This window comes from Ylistrum balloti, unplaced genomic scaffold (genome assembly GCF_031769215.1).
Source record: "Ylistrum balloti isolate Yb309-2 unplaced genomic scaffold, AGI_CSIRO_Ybal_v1 Utg369830, whole genome shotgun sequence".
NCBI lineage: Eukaryota > Metazoa > Mollusca > Bivalvia > Pectinida > Pectinidae > Ylistrum > Ylistrum balloti.
In genome coordinates this window covers 1,975,855-2,001,535 of record NW_026781993.1, presented here as the reverse complement: position 1 = coordinate 2,001,535, position 25,681 = coordinate 1,975,855, and the positions used below count along the sequence as shown (strand labels likewise).

The 25,681-nt window shown below is 35.8% G+C and overlaps 1 protein-coding gene across 1 annotated transcript in view; it reads left to right on the top strand.

Moving 5' to 3' along the window:
- The first annotated feature begins 4,256 nt into the window (after positions 1–4,256).
- The window catches only part of LOC132545167 (solute carrier family 4 member 11-like), a 34,789-nt gene continuing 13,364 nt past the window's right edge, over positions 4,257–25,681 (top strand). The window contains exons 1-4 of the mRNA XM_060208842.1: positions 4,257–4,320; positions 21,305–21,771; positions 22,425–22,466; positions 25,504–25,541. Of these exons, the coding sequence (XP_060064825.1) occupies positions 21,318–21,771; positions 22,425–22,466; positions 25,504–25,541 (534 nt within the window). The 5' untranslated portion in view covers positions 4,257–4,320; positions 21,305–21,317. The remainder of the gene's footprint in view (positions 4,321–21,304; positions 21,772–22,424; positions 22,467–25,503; positions 25,542–25,681) is intronic.

The window sequence follows — 25,681 nt, the reverse complement described above, 5'->3', positions numbered from 1 at the left end:
ATGAATAACTAAAACATGCTGAGCAGAAGATGTTTACAATTTGTTGTCACACCTGGACATATTACCAACCTGGATTCTCAGCATGTCCAAGTCACCTTAAGGCCACTAAACTTATTGAAGAGATGGCTCAACAAAAGGCCACTAAAGAGACATCAGGTTCACCCCATGGCCATGTCACATCCACAAGGCCATCAGACACTCCCTCAGGTCTGATACACTCTTTCTGTTCCAAGATCACCAAATACACCATCTGGCCACCTTCACTGACAGCACAGGCTGATCAAAATCAGGACTTGTCAGAATCAGGAATGCATGGTCAGTTCTAGTGTTATCCAGGAGGCATATACATATGTTATGTGTTACAATCAGACTGTCATATGTAAACATTAATAGTTTTGCTGCTTATCTGAAGTTAGATGGATTATAAATCAGAGTTGTTGACTAAGATACAAAGTACTGTATCATGGCTGATTTACTCATTATGTTTAGGGTGCAAAAGTACTTGTTGTGGATGGACAATGAGGAGTTTCTGAGAAATAGAACAATCTGGGCTCTGACATACATAAAGGGTTCAGGTAGGGAACAGCCGTTATATTGATTAGGGGAAGGAGTTGTAATTTCAAATATATATATATGATATGGTGATGCCTACAAAAAGTATTCCAGACAGAAGTAGTTGGAACAGCGTTCAGTGTAAGAGGGGAAGAGGAAAGATGTAGAGGCCATTAGGGATCGGAAGTATTGGGGAGAGGACACACAGATCTATTGCTCAGAAAGAGTCAGACATAGTGGGGAGGGTAGGCAGATATAAGGGTCAGGATAGGGGCCAGAAATATTGTGGAGGATGTAGATCTGATGTCAGGATTAAGGGTAAGAAATATTTGGAAGGGGGATGTTACACTGGCATGATTAACTTATTTATCAGTTTCCTATGTTGAATGTTAGAGGAAAAAACAACTGAATTAGTTATACTAGAAGATGGTGACTATCCAAATGAAAGTCCATCTCTACATTCTATTGTATAGCCTTAAGCCTTACTGAACATATCAATTCCCGGTAATTGTGAACGACACACATCCCAACTCTACAATGACCTACTTTCTTCACTTATTTTCCACCAAAGAAGAATAAAAAAAATGGGAAATAAAATTTGTAGCTAGTAACATGTATGTAATATTTATTTTACTTTACATACTGAAATGAAATGCCTCGCTGCTCTAGATGAAAAATGATACTATGTCCCTTATAATCATGTAACAGGGGCTGACAATCCATATTTATAGAAATGTAGAAAGTGACAATTATCAGCTCTGTTTATAGTTGTTTTTTTATGATCTGAATGTACATTTTTGATTCAGATAATGAAAAACAACTTGACAAGCATCGTAAATCCAAATTAGTTTTTCCTTCTTCAACAAATTATTTGTTAAAATGCTCATGTGCTTTCTGTGGCAGCAATAGATAAATTTGTCACAAACAAGCATTTTCAAGTTTTCTGAAAATACCTGATTTATTAATTCATTTTTTAAAAATGTCTCCAACAGGCTGTGGTAATTGGAAATATTGATGATATGATATGGCCCTGTTGATTTGTATGATCTATAGACTACAAGAAGACAGTGCTGGGCTGAGAAGTTGTAATTCTATAGATCTAGCAGTTGATTTTTCCAAATATTAGAATGTTAATGGAGCCTGTTGCTTTGGAACATCAATACCACACAGCAGACTTAAACATTTCAGATAAAATGCCGCCTGGTTTGTTATCTCTCGTAAAACAGATAGTCCCTTTACATGTCTGGGAGTGATGAGTGACGTCCCATGTCTGCATTGCAGCAAGAATAGAACAGAAAAAGAAATAAGCTGACACCATTGATTTAATTGGCTCCATTGATTTTCATTCCTGCACTGTTGTCTGTCTCATTTTTTTTATTCATGACATATTGTTACAGATTTTGTATAATTGACACTTGTACCATGTAATTGTGACGCTATGTTGACACTTGTACAATGTAATTGTGACACTATGTTGACACTTGTACAATGTAATTGTGACGCTATGTTGACACTTGTACCATGTAATTGTGATGCTATGTTGACACTTGTACCATGTAATTGTGATGCTTTGTTGACACTTGTACCATGTAATTGTGATGCTATGTTGACAATTGTACAATGTAATTGTGAGGCTATGTTGACACTTGTACCATGTAATTGTGACGCTATGTTGACACTTGTACCATGTAATTGTGACGCTATGTTGACACTTGTACCATGTAATTGTGACGCTATGTTGACACTTGTACCATGTAATTGTGACGCTATGTTGACACTTGTACCATGTAATTGGAGGTGAGGGTGTGTGTGTGTGTGTGTGAGAGGGTGAGGGTGGATGTGGTCTTGCATATGAGTATGCTACATTAATGTATTATATAATATATATGTTTATGTATATATTCTACTTTTGTGCCTATGAGTCGTAAGGCTCGGGGCTAATGAAGAAAGAAAGAAGACACTATGTTGACACTATGGACACTGGTACAATGTAATAGTGACACTGTATGGACACTGGTACAATGTAATAGTGGCACTGTATGGACACTGGTACAATGTAATAGTGACACTGTATGGACACTGCTACAATGTAATAGTGGCACTGTATGGACACTGGTACAATGTAATAGTGGCACTGTATGGACACTGGTACAATGTAATAGTGGCACTGTATGGACACTGGTACAATGTAATAGTGACACTGTATGGACACTGTTACAATGTAATAGTGACACTGTATGGACACTGGTAAAATGTATTAGTGACCTTGTGACACACTCGTGTCATTTTACAGTAAAATTATGTAGGCACAGGTACCATAAAAGTGATATGTACACTTCATATCCTTTTTCCACTATAGGAAATCCCTACTATGTATGCACAACATAATAAATGTAGTGTTTGGAATTCCTTATGTCTTGTGTTTTGATGGACAGAGTGACATCAATAGTTGAAGTACTGTGGTTAAAAAAAGAGAGATGTTTATTTAACCTGAAGTCTAAGTTGACACTGAAGCATGAAATAGTTTTAGTATTAAGTGGTTTTAGTTGTTTTTGTCATTATATAATTCATTCTGACAGCTTACAGACAAATATATTGTATTCAGGATAATGAAGACTTCTGGTGAAAATTGTTTTTAACAAACGTACCTGACTCTTATAATGATGTCCTTGGATAATTGTTTCACTTTTGTGTTAATATTGATACAGGAAACAGTCCAGGTCACTATTGTTACATTAAGTGACCTTGACATAGGTCATATACTCGCCTGTATAGATTCCAGTGTAGCTGCAGTGCCTTGTATATTGTGAAAGGCTAAACAGCCTGTGATCTCCATTATCTAACTCCAAGCAATTTCCAAACAGCTATTCTGTAATTCAATTCACAGCCTAAACCTGCTGTCTGAGATTTTCAACTGTTCCCATTTTCGGCCTATTAATCTCCTAAAGCCCACCCTGTTTCATGCTCTAACTGCTAATCTTTTAGATCTCACCCGCTATAATTACTATTCCCTTCTGCTAATGTCCGAAACCTACCCATATTCACTTCCTAACCTGCTAATCTTCTAAGTCCACTCTATATCTCCTTTCCAACTTGCTTCTTTTTAAATCCACCCCTTTTCCTTCCTTAAACCTGTTAATCTCCTAAATCTACCCTATCCCATTCCCAACCACTAAATTTCCTAAACCCACTCCATTCCCTTCCCAACCTTTTATATTTTCTAAACCCATCCTGTCACTTTCCTTAAATCTACTAATCTCTGAAGCCGACCCCATTGTTTTCCTTAAATCTGCTTATCTTTAAAGACTGCCATATAGGTTTCCTTAAATCTTCTAATCTCCTAAGCCCGCCCTTTGGCCTTCCTTAAATCTCCTAATCTCTTCAGACTGCCTGTTGCCTTCCATAAAACTGCTAATCTCTTAAGACTTCCCTGTTGTCCTCCTTAAATCTGCTAATTTCCTACGACTGTCCTATTGCCTTCCTTAAATCTGCTAATCTCTTAAGACTGTCTTATTGCCTTCCTTTCAATCTGCTAATCTCCTACCATAGCCTAGAATCTTGAGCTACCTCCATTCTGAATGTAGATTTATAGCATTGACTTTTGATTTGGAGGTTTTGGTATTTGCTACTGCTGTATCATATATAAAGATCAAGGCTGCAATAAGCTACCCTTTCTGATAAGATGGGAACGACTGAGTGTTGTGTATGTTCTCCTATTTAATGTCATGGCTGAACGGAGTACAGAGAACAACTGTCCAATTGTGCCAAGTAAGTTCTCATCAGTTTTGTTTGCTTTTGTTTAAAATACTGTGCTTCTGAAGCGAATTAGTTTATTGTAGTATTATTGATAGATTGCGCATCTTTTTCTAACTCCTCCCACCTCCTATACATACTATCATATCTATCTTTATAGTTAACCATTTATACAAATCTGAGTATAAAGAGCTAGAATATAACAATGTCTAAATGCTCTTAGATGTCACTGCAAAATCAACTCTATATAACATCTAACACTTTAAAATCACTGCAAAATCAACTCTGTGTAATATCCAACACTGTGATGTCACACCAAAATCAACTCTATATGACATCTAATTCTTTGATGTCACTCCTTAATCAACTTTATATAACATCCAACACTGTGATGTCACTCCCAAATCAACTCTATATGACATCTAATTCTTTGATGTCACTCCCAAATCAACTCTATATAACATCTAACTCTTTGATGTCACTCCCAAATCAACTCTATATAACATCTAACACTGTAATATCACTCCCAAATCAACTCTATATGACATCTAATTCTTTGATGTCACTCCCAAATCAACTCTATATAACATCTAACTCTTTGATGTCACTCCCAAATCAACTCTATATAACATCTAACACTGTAATATCACTCCCAAATCAACTCTAAATGATGTGTCACTCCCAAATCAACTCTATATAACATCTAACACTTTGATGTCACTCCCAAATCATATAACATCTAACACTATATCACTCCCATCTAATTCTTTGATGTCACTCCCAAATCAACTCTATATAACATCTAACACTGTTATATCACTCCCAAATCAACTCTATATGACATCTAATTCTTTGATGTCACTCCCAAATCAACTCTATATAACATCTAACTCTTTGATGTTACTCCTTAATCAACTCTATGTGACATCTAACACTGTGATGTCACTCCCAAATCAACTCTATATAACATCTAACACTATGATGTCACTCCCAAATCAACTCTGTGTAATGTCAAACACTGATAACACACTCATATTATTCTTTGAGCCTATATAACCTCTTGAACCCTTCAAAATGAGTGCCAGAAGATGATGCTGTGTATTATATCAGAACTGTAAATCAAGCTTAAGTTAGTAACTGTATTTGTTGGAATAAGATCAAAACTAGCCTAATCTGGCGGGAACTATTCTGTTATTGGTGTGGCTAATATGTTGATAAATGTACGTTATGTCAGGTATGTTGACTTTTTCATCTTGATACACTAGGTATATGTGTAAAATAGAAACATATTTTATTGAGTTCTTACTATCTGCAGACAAACAATATCAAACCATCAACGTCATCATCTACTGGTTAGAATGTAATACTTCTAACTTCTTCCTTAACATTATGCACCATATATCATCTAAACTACATCTGCTATATCATGGGGAAAAAAACAAAAACTTCAACTGAAATAATTTCTTTTTGTGTGTTTATGAATGGGTGTATCTTGTGTTTGTTTTGTTCTTATTTAAAAAACAAAACAAAAAAACAATTGCTCTCTTATGTCTGAACCAAGGAAGTAAAGCTCTATGAACAAAAATAATTACCATACAGAGATCAGAAGTCATAGGGTCCCTAGTGTAATACCAGTGATCTACCTGTAACATCTATGGACAGAGTGTCAGACAGTGTGTCTGATGTTAGATCACTGGTCTATCTATAATATCTGTGAATAAGGTGCCAGGCCAGTTCCTATTGTAATATCACTGGTCTACCTGTAACATCTAGGGACAGAGTGTCAGACAGTGTGTCTGATGTTAGATCACTGGTCTATCTATAATATCTGTGAATAAGGTGCCAGGCCAGTTCCTATTGTAATATCACTGGTCTACCTGTAACATCTAGGGACAGAGTGTCAGACAGTGTGTCTGATGTTAGATCACTGGTCTATCTATAATATCTGTGAATAAGGTGCCAGGCCAGTTCCTTTTGTAATATCACTGGTCTACCAGTGTAAAATCTGTGGGCAAGGTGCCAGGCCTGTACCTAGTGTAATATCACTGGTCTACCAGTGTAAAATCTGTGGGCAAGGTGCCAGGCCTGTACCTATTGTAATATCACTGGCCTACCAGTGTAAAATCTGTGGGCAAGGTGCCAGGCCTCTACCTATTGTAATATCACTGGTCTACCAGTGTAAAATCTGTGGGCAAGGTGCCAGGCCTGTACCTATTGTAATATCACTGGTCTACCAGTGTAAAATCTGTGGGCAAGGTGCCATGCCCGCACCTAGTGTAACATCACTGGTCTACCAGTGTAAAATCTGTGGGCAAGGTGCCAGGCCTGTACCTATCGTAATATCACTGGTCTACCAGTGTAAAATCTGTGGGCAAGGTGCCATGCTGGTCCTTAGCATGATACACTCTCACTTTAAAATCTGGCAGGTGATTGCAGGTTTTGTTGAAATTTGCCTTTCCATTTTGATTGTAATGTAACACATATTTATCTTGATACGGTCGTGTTGTGTATATTAAATGATATCTTTCTTGAAGAAGTTTGTCAGGAATGTATACACTCTTGTTACAAGTGCTTTATAGTCAACTTGCAGTGGCAAAATCGTGAATGAGTGCTGAAGTCACATATACACTCTCATACAGCAACATGATGGCTTTAGGCAGTAAATGAAGAAAAAACAGATACTCTTTGTTATTAATCTGATGTTGCATGCTTGATAATTATTACAAGGCCAGACTTGAAGCCTTAGAAATCTGAAGAATTCTGATTTGTTGCTTTTTACAGTTCTCATTCACAATCATTTGTCCTTCAATCTCGTTTGGAACTCTTTGATAATTATACTGCAATTACAGTAAGGACACTGTTTGTTTGTAGTAAAATACTGAATAATATCAGGTTCACCATCTGTGGATTTTAATGTTACAGTGCTGTTCATGACTTGGTTGGAAATAATCAGGTGAAAACAGTAGACCAAAAAGGGAGCAGATTATAGGAAGTTGTAACATGGCAGTTAATTCATATAGATATTAATAGATTACAGTTAAACCTGTCTATAAAGGCCACTCAATGGAACAGGGATAAAATGGCCTTTAAAGATAATTAATTAGCGCAGTATAGAACAATCTGGCAGAATATTTAGTTTGTCTCAATTGTATTAATTTTTTTGTCTGGTGTGGAGTATTAGTACTTTCACTGGATGAATTGTAATAAATTGGGACATGAAATCTGTCATTCTGGTCAGGTAGTTGTTATATAAAAGGTGTGCTTTCTAGACAGGTATTTGTGATATAGGTGTTCATCCTAGACAGATACATCGTATTTGATGTATGAAGGTCCTTTCTAGACCGTTATTTATGAGATAATGTGTTTTCAAACAGGACTTTGTGAAATAAGATTTGGTCTTTATCGGCAGGAATTTGTGATATGTAAGCAATGGCCCTTCTAGACAGGTTTTTGCAATAGAACAGTTGGCCTTTATAGACAGGTATTTGTGATGTAAGAGATTGCCTTTACAGACAGGTGTTTGTGGTGTAAGAGGTTGCCTTTGTAGACAGGTTTTTGTGATGTAAAATGTGACCTTTATAGACAGGTATTATGGTGTAGGAGGGTTCTTTTAAAGACAGGTGTTTGTGGTGTAATCAGTATTCTTTATAGACAGGTGTTTGTGGTGTAATAGGTTGCCTTTATAGACAGGTGTTTGTGGTGTAATAGGCTGCCTTTATAGACAGGTGTTTGTGATGTAATAAGTTGGCTTTATAGACAGGTGTTTGTGTGATGTAATCAGTTGGCTTTATAGACAGGTGTTTGTGTGATGTATTCAGTTGGCTTTATAGACAGGTGTTTGTGATGTAAGAGGCTGCCTTTATAGACAGGTGTTTGTGTGATGTAATCAGTTGGCTTTATAGACAGGTGTTTGTGTGATGTAATCAGTATTCTTTATAGACAGGTGTTTGTGGTGTAATCAGTTGGCTTTATAGACAGGTGTTTGTGATGTAAGAGGCTGCCTTTATAGACAGGTGTTTGTGTGATGTAATCAGTTGGCTTTATAGACAAGTGTTTGTGTGATGTAATCAGTTGGCTTTATAGACATTGCCCTAGATTTCATGGTACATAAATGTGATCATGTAAATAAGGATACACACATGTATTAAATGTCCTTTTACATCCTGATCATGAAGGTATAATTTGATCAATATATTTGGATGGCTTTGATAAAAAAGGTAATATAAGACCACGATAATTTTGACCCGTGAAAACTGCCAGCTACACATTGCTTGTGGTACAAGAGGTGGCCTTTAAACTGAATTTATATGGGATTTGAATAGTCCTCTCCGATTCAGATGTTTACAACCATTTGCCCATGTTGTAATTATATAGTTCTGGAATAAGTGTATTATCCTACACTACAGCTACCCAGCTATCTTACCGGCGGACTAGTGATATTTCACAAATTACATGACACCCATATATATAATGTTTGTAAAGAAATCTTGTTGATGTTAATGGCCAATATACACAAGCAATCTTTTAAGTTTTTAATACAAATATATTTTAAATTCACAAGATGATTTATTGATATGGATGGCTATTATATAAATTGAGCTTATGAAGACATTTGTCTGCAGTGATTTTTAGCTGGCGTCCATAGTCTCATGGTAAAGACATATTTCACAGAATTTTGATTGCCAATTAGTGTGGTTATTACTTGTTATTGTCAGGTAAAGAGATCAAGTCTGTCGTCCAAGCCTTCTAAAAATAACTCTCTTGTGTATTAAAGCTAGACATTAAACCTAGGAAAACCAGGTAAAGAATTACTGAATTGAACCATCCTTATGAAAGGTCTCTAACAGTTGGTAGCCAACTTCAACTTATTGTACCCAAATCATCAACTTGTACCCAAACCAGCAGCTTTGGAAGCCTAACTTTTCTGTACTTCACCTTTTTGGACCCAAATCACCAGCAATGATAGCCAGACTTTCACTGACTTCCTTTGAACGCTAACAGTGAGTTCAACATGTTTTCTGCGCTCCATCTGTTGAACTAAGGTCTTTGTACTTAAACAGTGTTGACAAAGATAGGTACAATACTTCAGCCCATGTACTGAAATCTTTAGCAACCCTTATAGGTGTGTAATCATTATCTATACCAGTGCTTAAATCTCAACAAAAACCTTCCAAATAATGGTTCTCTAATAGTCCCCAGTACAGATCCTCAGGTGTGATTGAGTGTTAACAGGCAACCAATTCTCACAGTCCCAATACAGATCCTCAGGTGTGATTGAGTGTTAACAGGCAACCAATTCTCACAGTCCCAAGTACAGATCCTCAGGTGTGAGCAAGTTCTCACAGTCCCTAGTACAGATCCTCAGGTGTGATTGTGTGTTACCAGGCAGCCAGTTCTCACAATCCCCAGTACAGATCCTCAGGTGTGAGTCAGTTCTCATAGTCCCCAGTACAGATCCTCAGGTGTGAGTCAGTTCTCATAGTCCCCAGTACAGATCCTCAGGTGTGAGTCAGTTCTCATAGTCCCCAGTACAGATCCTCAGGTGTGAGTCAGTTCTCATAGTCCCCAGTACAGATCCTCAGGTGTGAGTCAGTTCTCATAGTCCCCAGTACAGATCCTCAGGTGTGAGTCAGTTCTCATAGTCCCCAGTACAGATCCTCAGGTGTGAGTCAGTTCTCATAGTCCCCACTACAGATCCTCAGGTGTGATTCAGTGTTTACAGGCACTCAGTTCTCACAGTCCCTAGTACAGATCCTCAGGTGTAAGCAAGTTCTTACAATCCACAGTTCTGATCCTCAGGTGTGATTGAGTGTTAACAGGCACACCAATTCTCACAGTCCCAAGTACAGATCCTCAGGTGTGATTGTGTGTTACCAGGCAGCCAGTTCTCACAATCCCCAGTTCTCATAGTCCCCAGTACAGATCCTCAGGTGTGAGTCAGTTCTCATAGTCCCCAGTACAGATCCTCAGGTGTGAGTCAGTTCTCATAGTCCCCAGTACAGATCCTCAGGTGTGAGTCAGTTCTCATAGTCCCCAGTACAGATCCTCAGGTGTGAGTCAGTTCTCATAGTCCCCAGTACAGATCCTCAGGTGTGAGTCAGTTCTCATAGTCCCCAGTACAGATCCTCAGGTGTGAGTCAGTTCTCATAGTCCCCACTACAGATCCTCAGGTGTGATTCAGTATTTACAGGCACTCAGTTCTCACAGTCCCTAGTACAGATCCTCAGGTGTAAGCAAGTTCTTACAATCCACAGTTCTGATCCTCAGGTGTGATTGAGTGTTAACAGGCACACCAATTCTCACAGTCCCAAGTACAGATCCTCAGGTGTGATTGTGTGTTACCAGGCAGCCAGTTTTCACAATCCCCAGTTCTCATAGTCCCCAGTACAGATCCTCAGGTGTGATTGGATGTTTACAAGCAGCCTGTTGCTCTCTTCCCTAATGATTTTAAGTTTGGAAGCAGTTCCTTGCGGTAAATGTATGTGATTTCACTTGATATATTGCCTATGGACCAATCAGTGACATAACATACTCCTAACACTCTGGGGCTGATGGTGTCAAAACACTCACTTCGAATGTCGGAATTGGAAAGATTCATTGGATTCTGATGTTAGTGTCCACGGAACTCCAGGAAACTTGTGGAGTCTCCATATATTAATGATGTATTGATTGAGATTAGTGCTGGATGACCTTCCTGGAGTCTTTATTGCCACTCCAAGTTTTGCTAGGAATTGGATGTACCTGATTTGTATGCTAGGACATGTCAGTCACAGACAGGATATCACCAAGAAGGCCATGAAACTAATTGTGTCAAGACATGCTTATCAAACTGATTGATTGAAAGGATATTACAGGATTTCTTTACAAATTGTCTGATGAGATTTGGTGATTTAGGTACCACACAAGACCTTGTGACAATAAGAATTTGTTACTAGACTTTGTGACATTAAGAATTTGTCACAAGTCTTTGCGACTGTAAGGATTTGTCAGAAGACTTAATAACATTAAGAATTTGTCACAAGACTTTATAACATTAAGAATTTGCCACAAGACTTTATAACATTAAGAATTTGCCACAAGACTTTATAACATTAAGAATTTGTCACAAGACTTTATAACATTAAGAATTTGTCACAAGACTTTATAACATTAAGAATTTGTCACAAGACTTTATAACATTAAGAATTTGCCACAAGACTTTATAACATTAAGAATTTGCCACAAGACTTTATAACATTAAGAATTAGTCGCAAGACTTCATAACATTAAGAATTTGTCACTAGACTTTGTGACATTAATAATTTGTCACAAGACTTTGTGACCAAGTAGACATCCACATTGTTGGTGACCAAAGAGACAGGATTATTTTAACTTGACTGTGAATGAAGAGATCCTAAATGACCTAAGTGACCTTTCTTTGAATTTACTTAACTCCTGGTGACTGGGATTGGTTGTTAAAATTGGTTGATAGCATGACATGATGGTTGATGTAACCATAGTAACACGATTCTATCCAGGAGACCTGATAGTATAAACAGTGGAGTCTCTTGAGAGCAGCACTGGATACCTGGAGTCTGGAATGGTGTATGTACGATCCTTCTGGTATAATGTCATTTATGTATTCTATATAATTATCTGTAAGTGTTGTTATCATTTATCACATAAGAACTTGCACTATTGAGTGAATTATTGTTTTGGTAATTTAAAAACTTACAAAGTCAATTAGAAATGAAAAGAAAAACAATTAAATATTTCAATTAATTATCAAGCCCCAGTTGCTCAAATTTCTTAATCAGCAGATAATATCAAATGTAAATGAAACATTAATTTGGTTTAATTCTACAATGAAAGCAAGCATTTCTTCACAAGTGTTTTTATCATAATTAACTGGTTATATCAGCTTTGAAGTGACTGGGGTATAAAGAAGATGGTAATGTTTGACATTTCAGGCATTTGTTTAATGATGATGATGTTAGATGAACAAAACAATATGGAAACTGTTGCTAGGAGCATCTAATCATTTACATTTGTACCTGTAAATCCAGAACAAATAATTTATTTTTATTAATTCATAAAGTTTTAAACTTAATTAGTTAATGTCATGTTGGTCCGTCTGTTGAATTACTTGACTTAAAAATTCTTTTTAATAGATAATTTTTCCATTTCTGTCGAATAATTTTAATTTTTAACTGTCAGATTAATATAAGTTTTGGTTCAGATGAGTTTCATACTGGTCAAAATCTCTCAAAATTTGCCAGAGTTCCAGGATTTAAAAATCTTCAGAATAGATTTTTTTTCATTTCTTTCCAATTATTTATTACTTACTTTCCTATTTGAATCAAATATGGTATATTGCTGTATGTTGATAAGATCTCGGAGTACTTTGATATAAATCAAAATCTGTTGAGATGTGAGAGATTTTCTGGAGTTTAAAATGTTAAAAAGATCATATCTTTGTTTCTGTTAAATAAAATTTTAATTTTACTCTAAGACTTGAACCAAATTTTGGATAATGTTTCATGTTAGTAAGATCTTGGATTAGTTTGACATTGGTCAAAATCTGTGAAGATTTGCCAGAGTTATGTGACTTCAAAAAAATTTATGATTTCTTTGTTTCTGTCAAATAACTTTGACTTTTACGGCTAGACTTGAATCAAATTTTGTATTGCTTTATATTAATGAGATTTCAAATGAGTTTAATATATATATCAAAATCTTTCAATATTTACCAGAACTTCATGACTTTGATAATGAAAATAATAATATGAAACGGGGTAAAAACAAGTCTCCTACTTCTTGATGAAAGATTAAATAATTTGTATATAAATCATGAATCCTGTTCTGACTTAAGTGTTATTTCTGTCAAATCAACTCTTTGCTGTGTCTTGATTTTGTCGTTAAGTTGACATTTTATCATTCTGTTGTACAGTTGCAAAATCTTTTATGTAGTAAAAGAAATTTGACTAATTTCGTTTTGGTATAGCTTGTTATAACCTTGTGTCAGTAGATTGTACATCTTTCTGTCTGCTTCTACCTCCTGTTGTTGATTGTATATCAAACCATAAAAAAATCTCTTTTAAAGACATTTTTATAACAATCAATTTATATGCACTTTGAAAAATACGAAAGTGATTTTCTGGGAAAGTGTGTTTATTTTCCTGTAATTGTAATAGAGGTCTGTAAATAGACTCTCATTACAAGTGAACTGTGTTGTCTGCTTTTCAGTCTCAATTGGTTGTTCTTTATATCCTGTGCTGACAAAGTCGATTACATAGTGTCGTAAATTCTTTCCTATCAAAGTTACAAATCATTCCTTCCACTAAATTGTAAACCATTTTGTGTTTCATTTTTAAATCAAGATTTGCAAGAGTACAAATTCTCATTAAAAACAATAATGAACCAATTGCGTAGAAACACAGTGGTTTTTCTGCTAAATTCACACCATATACACCTGACAGCATGATATTATTGGCTTTTCAGTGTTGTGTGACAGCTTAATTGTAAACATACTTAAGCAGCCAAATGTAATTATGTTATAGAGGTGCAATATTTTCCAGTTTACGTTTGTCTTGGTACATATAAAACAGTTCTATACAGCACCTGCACTCCATAGATTTGTAGTGTGAAGTAATTTCCTGGGATACAAACATCATCACGGCTTTGATCAGAGGCTACAGTGCTGTTTGTTTATGGATTTGTACTTAAACCAGTACACTGTGGTAATCGGTTTTTTGGACATAATGGTCTGGTATTGTATCTGGGCTACCACAATTTTCTGAAATATGTTAGCTTCCCTTTTGTACATTTTTCATTTGATAAAATTTAGCATAATTTTCTTTAAAAAACGTTTTAGGCCTCCCTTTTGTACATTTTCCATCCAGTTTGGTATAACTATATGAAAAAATTGTCCCCTTGCCAACATCGTCCAGTCCATTTCAAACATGGAGCCAACATTAGAGGTACCCTATTATTATTGTTACTTCACAGTAGAAATGACAGGAGCTAAAATAACATAAAGCTGTGTTGTCCATTGTCTGTCATTATCTTTATGACCCTGTCATCATATAGAGGATGGATAGAAGTTGAGTTTTGGGGACCATACAGTGTTTAAATTGCTTTGCATTGGAATAACACCTTGTTCCCTTCTGAATCAATGTTGACTATTGACTAAATATCTACATCAACCTTCATATAAAGATGAACTTTAGCTATACATTAAATGTCTTTCAGGGTTCCAAAGTCTCATTGCGAGATTATACAAGAGAGATTTAATACATCATACAGCTGGATTGTCCTTCTTGGACTCATCAGTGATGTTGTAGAGTGTATGTAGATATCTAGCATGCAAACTTCACCAAGAAAATATTGAATTCTAAATCAAGGAAGAAATCTCCTACCCAAGAAATTCAATCAGCAGTTTATTTTTAAAAACATTAATACATTTTTACCACTCATGAAGATTATCATGAGGACTGAAATCATGTTAGACTGAATGAACTAGAATAGACATGCAGTTAAATCCTTTTGTAGATCAATTCAGGAGTTAAAAAACACAAGATAGCTGAATGACTCAGACCAAATGAAGGCCATGAAGGTTAAATGTCTCAAAATGATATTTTAACAATTTCTAAACTCAGTATTGGGATTGTGTATAATGACATGTAATTGCAAGCTATAGGCTATTTTAGAGAAAGAATCCCAGGTTTCGGATCAAAAGAATGAGCTTCAGTGCTATTTAAAGATCACACGAGAAAAACATATAATTCAGTTTAGGTCTAGGGTAATGATTTGTCCTTGTTTGAATCAAGGTTACTTCTCTGAAAGTGTGATGAGTATAAACAGATGATCGATAGCTGCAATGCCTGTGGGTGTTTCTGTAATAATAAATAACATTAAACAAGATATAATTCTGGGGAATGATAAAAACTGGTGAAATTTTATGATAAGCATTCTGATCTGTTTGTGTACTTTAAGGCAGCATTTGTGTATTCAGGTGAACATCAGCAATACTCTGACAGCAAACATCATTCTGTTTCTTCTAAGTCCTACAAACACTTGATCAAAATCTCTACATATCTACTTCAGCACCTGCTAGTCCTGAGTTGTTGAGAATTAATTGCTCGCTATGTGGAAGGACTTGATAAACATTGGGTATTTATTGTATCAACACAAGCTTGTATCTATTGGGCAATCTCAGTATCAATCATTATTAGGTGGTTCTAGTGTGGATGTAGAAATCTCAAGGTTACAATGGTTAGAGATAAGATGTTACACAAATAATGACCAGTCTCCTCTGTTCTACAATCTCAGGGTCAGAGACATTAGCAAAAAGATAAATCACAAATATTGACCAATCTCTTCTGTTCTTAAATCTCAGGGTTACAGCCAACATAGAACTTTTTTGTACACAGAGGTAATGACCAATCTCATCTATTTTACTACCTGGCTATTTTAGAGCTAAAGTCAGTATTCGTAAACTGTGCACACAACAGAAATGCTATTGGGACTGATTATTGGAATAAATTAGGTGTGACCATTTGATAAGGAATATAAGTCCTATCTCATCATTGAGTAAAATGCTTGTCAAATTACTATTGATTTTGTTGAATGTAAAATAATCTGTAGTATCATTGACATTTTGGGGTAGAAATATTGATTAGTAAGGGAGATGATCAGTGCAATACTTTAAAGCAGTAACAGAGATGATCAGTGCCACACTTTAAAGCAGTAACAGAGATGATCAGTGCCACACTTTAAAGCAGTAACAGAGATGATCAGTGCCACACTTTAAAGCAGTAACAGAGATGATCAGTGCCACACTTTAAAGCAGTAACAGAGATGATAAGGACCACACTTTAAAGCAGTAACAGAGATGATCATTGCCACACTTTAAAGCTGTAACAGAGATGATCAGTGCCACACTTTAAAGCAGTAACAGAGATGATCAGTGCCACACTTTAAAGCAGTAACAGAGATGATAAGGACCACACTTTAAAGCAGTAACAGAGATGATAAGGACCACACTTTAAAGCAGTAACAGAGATGATCATTGCCACACTTTAAAGCTGTAACAGAGATGATCAGTGCCACACTTTAAAGCAGTAACAGAGATGATCAGTGCCACACTTTAAAGCAGTAACAGAGATGATCAGTGCCACACTTTAAAGCAGTAACAGAGATGATCAGTGCCACACTTTAAAGCTGTAACAGAGATGATCAGTGCCACACTTTAAAGCAGTAACAGAGATGATCAGTGCCACACTTTAAAGCAGTAACAGAGATGATAAGGACCACACTTTAAAGCAGTAACAGAGATGATAAGGACCACACTTTAAAGCTGTAACAGAGATGATAAGGACCACACTTTAAAGCTGTAACAGAGATGATAAGGACCACACTTTAAAGCTGTAACAGAGATGATAAGGACCACACTTTAAAGCTGTAACAGAGATGATAAGGACCACACTTTAAAGCTGTAACAGAGATGATAAGGACCACACTTTAAAGCTGTAACAGAGATGATCATGCAATACTTTTTAAGCAGTAACAGAGATGATCAGTGCCACACTTTAAAGCAGTAACAGAGATGATAAGGACCACACTTTAAAGCAGTAACAGAGATGATAAGGACCACACTTTAAAGCTGTAACAGAGATGATAAGGACCACACTTTAAAGCTGTAACAGAGATGATCATGCAATACTTTTTAAGCAGTAACAGAGATGATCAGTGCCACACTTTAAAGCAGTAACAGAGATGATAAGGACCACACTTTAAAGCAGTAACAGAGATGATAAGGACCACACTTTAAAGCTGTAACAGAGATGATAAGGACCACACTTTAAAGCTGTAACAGAGATGATAAGGACCACACTTTAAAGCTGTAACAGAGATGATAAGGACCACACTTTAAAGCAGTAACAGAGATGATAAGGACCACACTTTAAAGCTGTAACAGAGATGATAAGGACCACACTTTAAAGCTGTAACAGAGATGATAAGGACCACACTTTAAAGCTGTAACAGAGATGATCAGTGCCACACTTTAAAGCAGTAACAGAGATGATCAGTGCCACACTTTAAAGCAGTAACAGAGATGATCAGTGCCACACTTTAAAGCAGTAACAGAGATGATAAGGACCACACTTTAAAGCAGTAACAGAGATGATCAGTGCCACACTTTAAAGCAGTAACAGAGATGATAAGGACCACACTTTAAAGCAGTAACAGAGATGATCAGTGCCACACTTTAAAGCAGTAACAGAGATGATAAGGACCACACTTTAAAGCTGTAACAGAGATGATAAGGACCACACTTTAAAGCAGTAACAGAGATGATAAGGACCACACTTTAAAGCTGTAACAGAGATGATAAGGACCACACTTTAAAGCAGTAACAGAGATGATCAGTGCCACACTTTAAAGCAGTAACAGAGATGATCAGTGCCACACTTTAAAGCAGTAACAGAGATGATCAGTGCCACACTTTAAAGCAGTAACAGAGATGATCAGTGCCACACTTTAAAGCAGTAACAGAGATGATCAGTGCCACACTTTAAAGCAGTAACAGAGATGATCAGTGCCACACTTTAAAGCAGTAACAGAGATGATAAGGACCACACTTTAAAGCAGTAACAGAGATGATAAGGACCACACTTTAAAGCTGTAACAGAGATGATCAGTGCCACACTTTAAAGCAGTAACAGAGATGATAAGGACCACACTTTAAAGCTGTAACAGAGATGATAAGGACCACACTTTAAAGCTGTAACAGAGATGATCAGTGCCACACTTTAAAGCAGTAACAGAGATGATCAGTGCCACACTTTAAAGCAGTAACAGAGATGATCAGTGCCACACTTTAAAGCAGTAACAGAGATGATAAGGACCACACTTTAAAGCAGTAACAGAGATGATAAGGACCACACTTTAAAGCTGTAACAGAGATGATCAGTGCCACACTTTAAAGCAGTAACAGAGATGATCATGCAATACTTTTTAAGCAGTAACAGAGATGATCATGCAATACTTTTTAAGCAGTAACAGAGATGATCATTGCCACACTTTAAAGCAGTAACAGAGATGATCAGTGCCACACTTTAAAGCAGTAACAGAGATGATAAGGACCACACTTTAAAGCTGTAACAGAGATGATCAGTGCCACACTTTAAAGCAGTAACAGAGATGATCAGTGCCACACTTTAAAGCAGTAACAGAGATGATAAGGACCACACTTTAAAGCTGTAACAGAGATGATCAGTGCCACACTTTAAAGCAGTAACAGAGATGATCAGTGCCACACTTTAAAGCAGTAACAGAGATGATAAGGACCACACTTTAAAGCTGTAACAGAGATGATCAGTGCCACACTTTAAAGCTGTAACAGAGATGATCAGTGCCACACTTTAAAGCAGTAACAGAGATGATAAGGACCACACTTTAAAGCAGTAACAGAGATGATAAGGACCACACTTTAAAGCAGTAACAGAGATGATCAGTGCCACACTTTAAAGCAGTAACAGAGATGATAAGGACCACACTTTAAAGCAGTAACAGAGATGATCAGTGCCACACTTTAAAGCAGTAACAGAGATGATCAGTCACACACACTTTAAAGCAGTAACAGAGATGATCAGTGCCACACTTTAAAGCAGTAACAGAGATGATCAGTGCCACACTTTAAAGCAGTAACAGAGATGATCAGTGCCACACTTTAAAGCAGTAACAGAGATGATAAGGACCACACTTTAAAGCAGTAACAGAGATGATCACACTTTAAAGCTACCACACTTTAAAGCTGTAACAGAGATGATAAGGACCACACTTTAAAGCAGTAACAGAGATGATAAGGACCACACTTTAAAGCAGTAACAGAGATGATCAGTGCCACACTTTAAAGCAGTAACAGAGATGATCAGTGCCACACTTTAAAGCTGTAACAGAGATGATCAGTGCCACACTTTAAAGCAGTAACAGAGATGATAAGGACCACACTTTAAAGCTGTAACAGAGATGATAAGGACCACACTTTAAAGCTGTAACAGAGATGATAAGGACCACACTTTAAAGCAGTAACAGAGATGATAAGGACCACACTTTAAAGCAGTAACAGAGATGATCAGGGCCACAATTTAAAGCAGTAACAGAGATGATCAGGGCCACAATTTAAAGCAGTAACAGAGATGATCATGCAATACTTTCATGAGAAAATTAAGACCAGAAGTGTTATCTGCAATACTCTTCTGTTTAAGAAAGTAAGGGAGATAACTTGCCAAACTTTGGTTTTGTTAGAGAGTATGGGAGATTATCAGAGCAATACTATTGTTTATTGAGACAGTAAGGTAGATAACTTACAAAACTATTGTTTTGTACAGATTTAAGGCAATAATATTGAATGCTATTCATTCTCTAGAAAGGAGATCTACAATGATGATTAGTATGGATTTTTTGGGCAGGATAATGTAATTTAGCTCAGTATTTATTTATATTGGGTGTTAAGTATTTTCCCCAAAATAGATAATCTTGAGATTTTCCTTAATACAGTTGATGTACAACCTGCTCTAAAAGGTTACGGAAGCTCATGTTGTTACAATAAAAATCTTTCTGTCTTTAGATCTTAACTATTCTTAAGGAATTAAAGAACATTGTTGTGATTGCCTGAAATTCAAGAATTCCTTTAGGTAGAATGTTGGGTAGCTTACCCGAGGCAGATGTGGTAAGTCAGGATAACACTGTACTGGGAGATTATAGAGAAATGGACCTGATGTATTATTTACTACCTGTCTGTGATTGTGGACAGGTGCTGCTGTGTTTAGGATTCATTAATTGGTGTATAAAACTACAGACATCCGGGGCCCATAGGGATTTTAAAGACTTTAAACTGGTGTGAATTCGCGGTGATTAGGTTTATAAACAGTTTGAATCCACATGTCTAGTGAAAGGTTTAAAGTCTGACATAATATTTATATAAAACACCAAAAAGGCATTTAGTCTAAATGCTACATGAGATTAGAAGCACTTGTTGAACTGATGGGGCTGCTAATGAGATTATCAGGTTTTGAATGTATTTCCAATGTTTGAGATACTCTACAGAATTTGGCTAGGTATGTGGTTACATGTATGTCTATTTTGAGATCCACATGCAAATGTATTAAAACATCTGGTACATTTAGGAAGAAAAAAGTATTTTTAGCCTCAAATGGACCTTCATCCTTGGTCTGGCATCCATCATCCATTCATCCATCAATCTATATATGTTCCTTAAACTGCTTTTATTGTCATTATTTCTTGAGAAGTGCTCAATGGATCATTTTCAAATTCATTTTCATAGATTCCCCCTAGTATCTAGCTATGCATTATCCCATATTGAGACTGTCCTGAAAAACAAATTTCAAATGTAGGTTACCCTTGGTCAGAAGTTGTGCCCTTTTGATTTCAGGAGTTGTCAGAAAATCAAAATGGCTCACAGGTAGCCATCTTGGATTTTACAATTAACCAATTTTTATTGCTATTCCCTGAGAAGTACAGGATAGATTTTTCTCAAATTTTGTATGTAGGTTTCGTTTGGTCCCTAGTTTTTTCTCTGATTTTGGAGCTGATCAGAATAACAAAATTTTGACAGGCACCATCTTGTATTTGGCAGTGAAAGATTATTATTTCTTAAGAGGAATTTTAAAATTTCATAGAACTAAGAGCAAACACAAGGGAAAGAATGGAAAAGATCAAACTTCCAAAGAATTAATACATAAAGGTCAAACATTGGTGTATGGCAAGATTCCTTTAACATCCCTTTATTATTATCGTTTTAATATATCAGAAAGATATTAATTTTTCTTTCAATTGAAGAGAACTATCACTTTACAAGTTATGGCTATCATATTTCAAAGCTGAGCTGGAAATCAAGAATCTAAACATACCAACAAGAGCAGAGCAGCTACAGAAATGAAAAAAATCACTATGGATATTGTCACTGATTGTGATGTTCTAATTTTATTTGCAGACTGACAAAGGGTATGGATTTACCGCCACGTAACACTGATGATAGCCAGGGGGTGGAGCTTCAGCATGTTAATGTGGTAACTACTGAGTGTCGTGAGAACCTGGCATTTACAATAGAGTCCGAAGGACAGGGACCTCCTCCTTACAGCAACGGAAACAAAACTAACCCTGAACATAAACCAAAACATCACACAGACTGGATCAACGGTAGTGCTAATGGTCACGTTACCAAAATTAATGTGCCTCCCGCATCCACACAAGATGCAGAAGGTGGAGGGTTATCTCCCCCTGATACAGGTGGGGGTAGGCGGCGCCACCGAAGTGAAGGGGCACTTAATACGCTGACTGTCACGAACAATGCAGCTTCACAAAAGTCTGGGAATCTGCTGGATCCAAACTATCGTAAAAACTCCATGTATGAAAGTCGCAGCACAATCAGTGGTGTTAAGTTTGACGACTCATTTATTGGTAAGTATATAGCCCAGTATAGTTCTGATGTCTTAACATCCAGGTCAATGTAAGACTTATGTGTTAACATGTAAAACAGGAAGATGTTAGGATTATTTGGTAAATAACATTTTCCAATTCAGTAGGTTACACTAGGTTAGAAATTAAAGTAGTTTGATGAAATGACAAATTCCAGAAAATGTTTTAAATGAAACTCTATATGAAGGCTGTTATTTCTGAATGGTTTTATTTTTGGCTATTTACAAGAATGGAAAACAAAATCACAAACAATACATTGATTTGATGAAAATAAAATCAATAGAGAAAACGAAAGTCCATTTCATAATTTCTGTTAAAAACACCTGCTCCTCGTTGCATCAAACTTTTTGTAAAACCTCAAAAATCTAAACCAAGTATACAGTGTATGGTCCTGTAAACAGAAGAGCAGTAACTAAGTAAGAGAAATAGGTAATGATTTTTATATTCAACATTGACAGGATCAACATGTGTTTTACTCAGATATTACCAGAAGCAGATATTGATTTTGTTCTTAAGTTGTTTTTATAGTTGTTTTTAACTAGTATTGCTGTGTAGTTTAGTTTTTTAGCTTTGCAAATTTAACAGGTGTGTTTTTAGCATGTTACCAACATGTCAACATAACACCTTTTTTTTAGAAGATAACAAGAGCTTTGACTACGGGTCTGAATCCGATGGCGGTAAGATAGTGAATCACACACATTCTGACACAGCTGAATTTTTTCAAACATTAAAAAAGTCTTGTGTTTCTTAATCACCTAAAGCTAATAATAGATTGATCATCAATTTTTCAATAGAAAATAGTTGATAGTTATAAGGTACACCAATCAGATCTCATTAAAGGGATAAAACACATGTTATTTCAGATCATTACTAGGAGATTTGTGGGAGCACTCTGACCACATGATATATATAAACTTTATTTTACAACAATTGTGAAATAAGTTATTACAACTGACATTAATCACTCTTGATGGCCGGGATTTAAGTGTAGGAGGGGTTTTTATTGTGGAAGGAAACTGGAGCAGGTTAGGCAGGTGACCCCTTACCTGTTCATGTCCGTTCCGGAAATCAAACCCCAAATGCCTAGATGAAAGGGGAGTGCATTATCACTGCACCACCTGATCACCCACTCTGACCACCCACTCTGACCACTATTGACCAGATGGTTACATTTTGCTTCATCAAACAGACCAAACTAAGATAACATAAGATCTATAATGTTCCACTTGTTTCAGAGCTTCACTGGAATATGTGCCTTTTAATCATACAAAATTGTATTAATTCACCTCCTTTGTTGAAGATTGAACCTCCAAAACAAATGTTGTAGCCTCAAAACAAGAGTAAAAAATCTCTTAAAACAAGACTGAACCTTCAAAGCTTAATTTCTGACTTGAAAACATGATTTAAGCCTAAAAAACAGTTAGTTCGACCATGTAAAAATAGAAGATTTAAGCTTAGGATAACAAACCAGCTTCAAAAATGAAGATTGCATGCCTGCTCAATTAGCAAGTTTAACCTCCAAAATAATGTTGTAGCCTGTCAATCAAGCTTTGTACATTCCAAAAAGATGATTCAGTCATATTCATGAAACACTCCAAAAAGATTTTATTAAAATCATATTCTCCAAAAAAGATTTGATCAAGATAATACTCTTCAAAAAGAAGATTGAACTCTAGAGTAACAGTATCACAATTACCTTTTATATCATGTTGATGGGATAATAAATAACTTTATAGATCATGTTAATGAAACCATATCCACTAAAACTAGAGTATAAAATGACCCAGAATCATACAATCAATGCCCCCCCACTTAAAAAAAACAAAAAAACACACACACTTATTTTTTAGCAATAGAAAAATTGAGCTGTGGATGAATACTTTTCATTGTTTTAAAAATTGTCATTGTTCCTTCATTGTGATGCATCTCTTTGATGTGTGATATTGGAATTGGGTACCTTTACTATCTGGTGTGTGTTTGGAAAGTTCCTTTCCTGGGTATCTATTTATCTACATTGAGTGTGGGTGTAATACTTCGTGGCATGTGGGATTATTTATTTGACAGTTAACCCATCCATTCATCACATTGTCCAAGACTTTTCACCAATAATTGTAAAGTGTTTCTATGAGAAATTCTGGGAATGGCAGAGTGTATGTGTTTTGGCTAGTTACTTTGTATCCCTTTATGCCTTTTGAGGCTGGAGTGGTTAGGGCTGAGTATGTCTCACAATTTATATCTTAGTATGATGGGATCAGTACATAAAGCATAAAAGACCATTTCACCAATACTTCATTGTCTCTATATATGCTGTAGTAGCCAAGGTCACTGCGAACTGCTAATCTTGTTCAATATTGAATCAGATTGATGCCACAATGTGGCTGCCGGAACAATTTGAGTGAACTACCTGAAGAAAAATAGGAGAGATGGACATATTTAAAATATCTCAATATATATAATAGATGTGTAACATAACAATTATTTTTTTCATAAACTACTACACGATTGAAAAGGTGTCCTCACATCACAACTAGTAAGAAAATCATATGTGACATTTGGTTGACTACACTGTCTCCTTCATCAGACAAATGACCAGTGTGAATCATACTGATACTGAAGCATACAGTGTACCAGATGATAATAAAATTGCATAACCTTTTGGCTATAGTACATATTTTATGTACATTATGGTAGAAAGTCGTGTGTCAAGATGGCAATAAGATTATATTGAAAACAGGTCCATAATTAAGACTCTTGCTCATTAATGACCATGTTTTAAACAAAGGGTAACTGTGTGGAATTTCATGGAATATAGTATATAAATACCACCTAATGGATGTATGGATGATGACCTGAAGGTGACAGTGTAGTCATTGAAATGTCACATATAATTGTCCAATAAGTCGCTCTTGTAAGAAAATATTTTCAATTGATAAAAATTCAAGATGACTCAATTTTGTTGAAGAAGAAATAGAGAAAAGAGAACAGAAAAGATTAATCGTTAATGTAGAACTAAATATGCTGGTAGGGATATTCTCACCTCAGCTTCTGTTTTTATTCTTTCCTGCTTTTGATATTGTTTGTTTGGAATTTTACAAAAGTGTTAATGTTTTTGGTACCATCTTTATCTTATGTCACAAAAACAATCAGGTTGTTACACCTTTAATGACTACCTATTTAATTTAACAGTTACCAGTTTACTAATTCAAACAGTTATTTAGATACAAAAAAGTAATTAACTTCCTGCTTAATTAATGTTAAATAGTACTAATGTAGTACAGTTCTAAACAATTTAACTCTAAGTTATCTGATCTAAGTGGTATTTGTGTTACATAGTTATCCATATTACACAGTTCAGTTTTACAGCTTCTTGTAATTGCTTAAGATTGAATTGGAATTTATTATGTGAGATTTGGATTTTTTTTTTTTTTTTCATTTTTGTTTCAGATCATTTGATCTTTTTTTTGTGGTTATATATAAAATCTTTTATATCATACAGCATATGATAAGATTAAAAAAATTCTGTGCAGAATTGTTTGTGTTTGAGTGTCACAAAAGTATGGGAATTGATTTTACAATATAACATGTATTATTCAGACTTGTTTCATCATATGAGGGATTATGACACAAGAATCATGACAGCTATATATTGGCTGTGTAGGTTGGAGAAGTATAAGAATTGTCCTTGTGCTAATAGTCATATGTTGCTTGTTACAGATGAGAGTGGCCTGACTCTGATGTATTCACGTCATGAGGTAAGATACCACACACATACAAAATGTATTTACTAAGACTGCCGTTAACTGAAATATCTGTTTTATTCAGATCCTTAATATGTTAGTCTGCAGTAATCTGTCAGACAAGACCAGATTTGTGTCAAAATCAGGTGGGGATG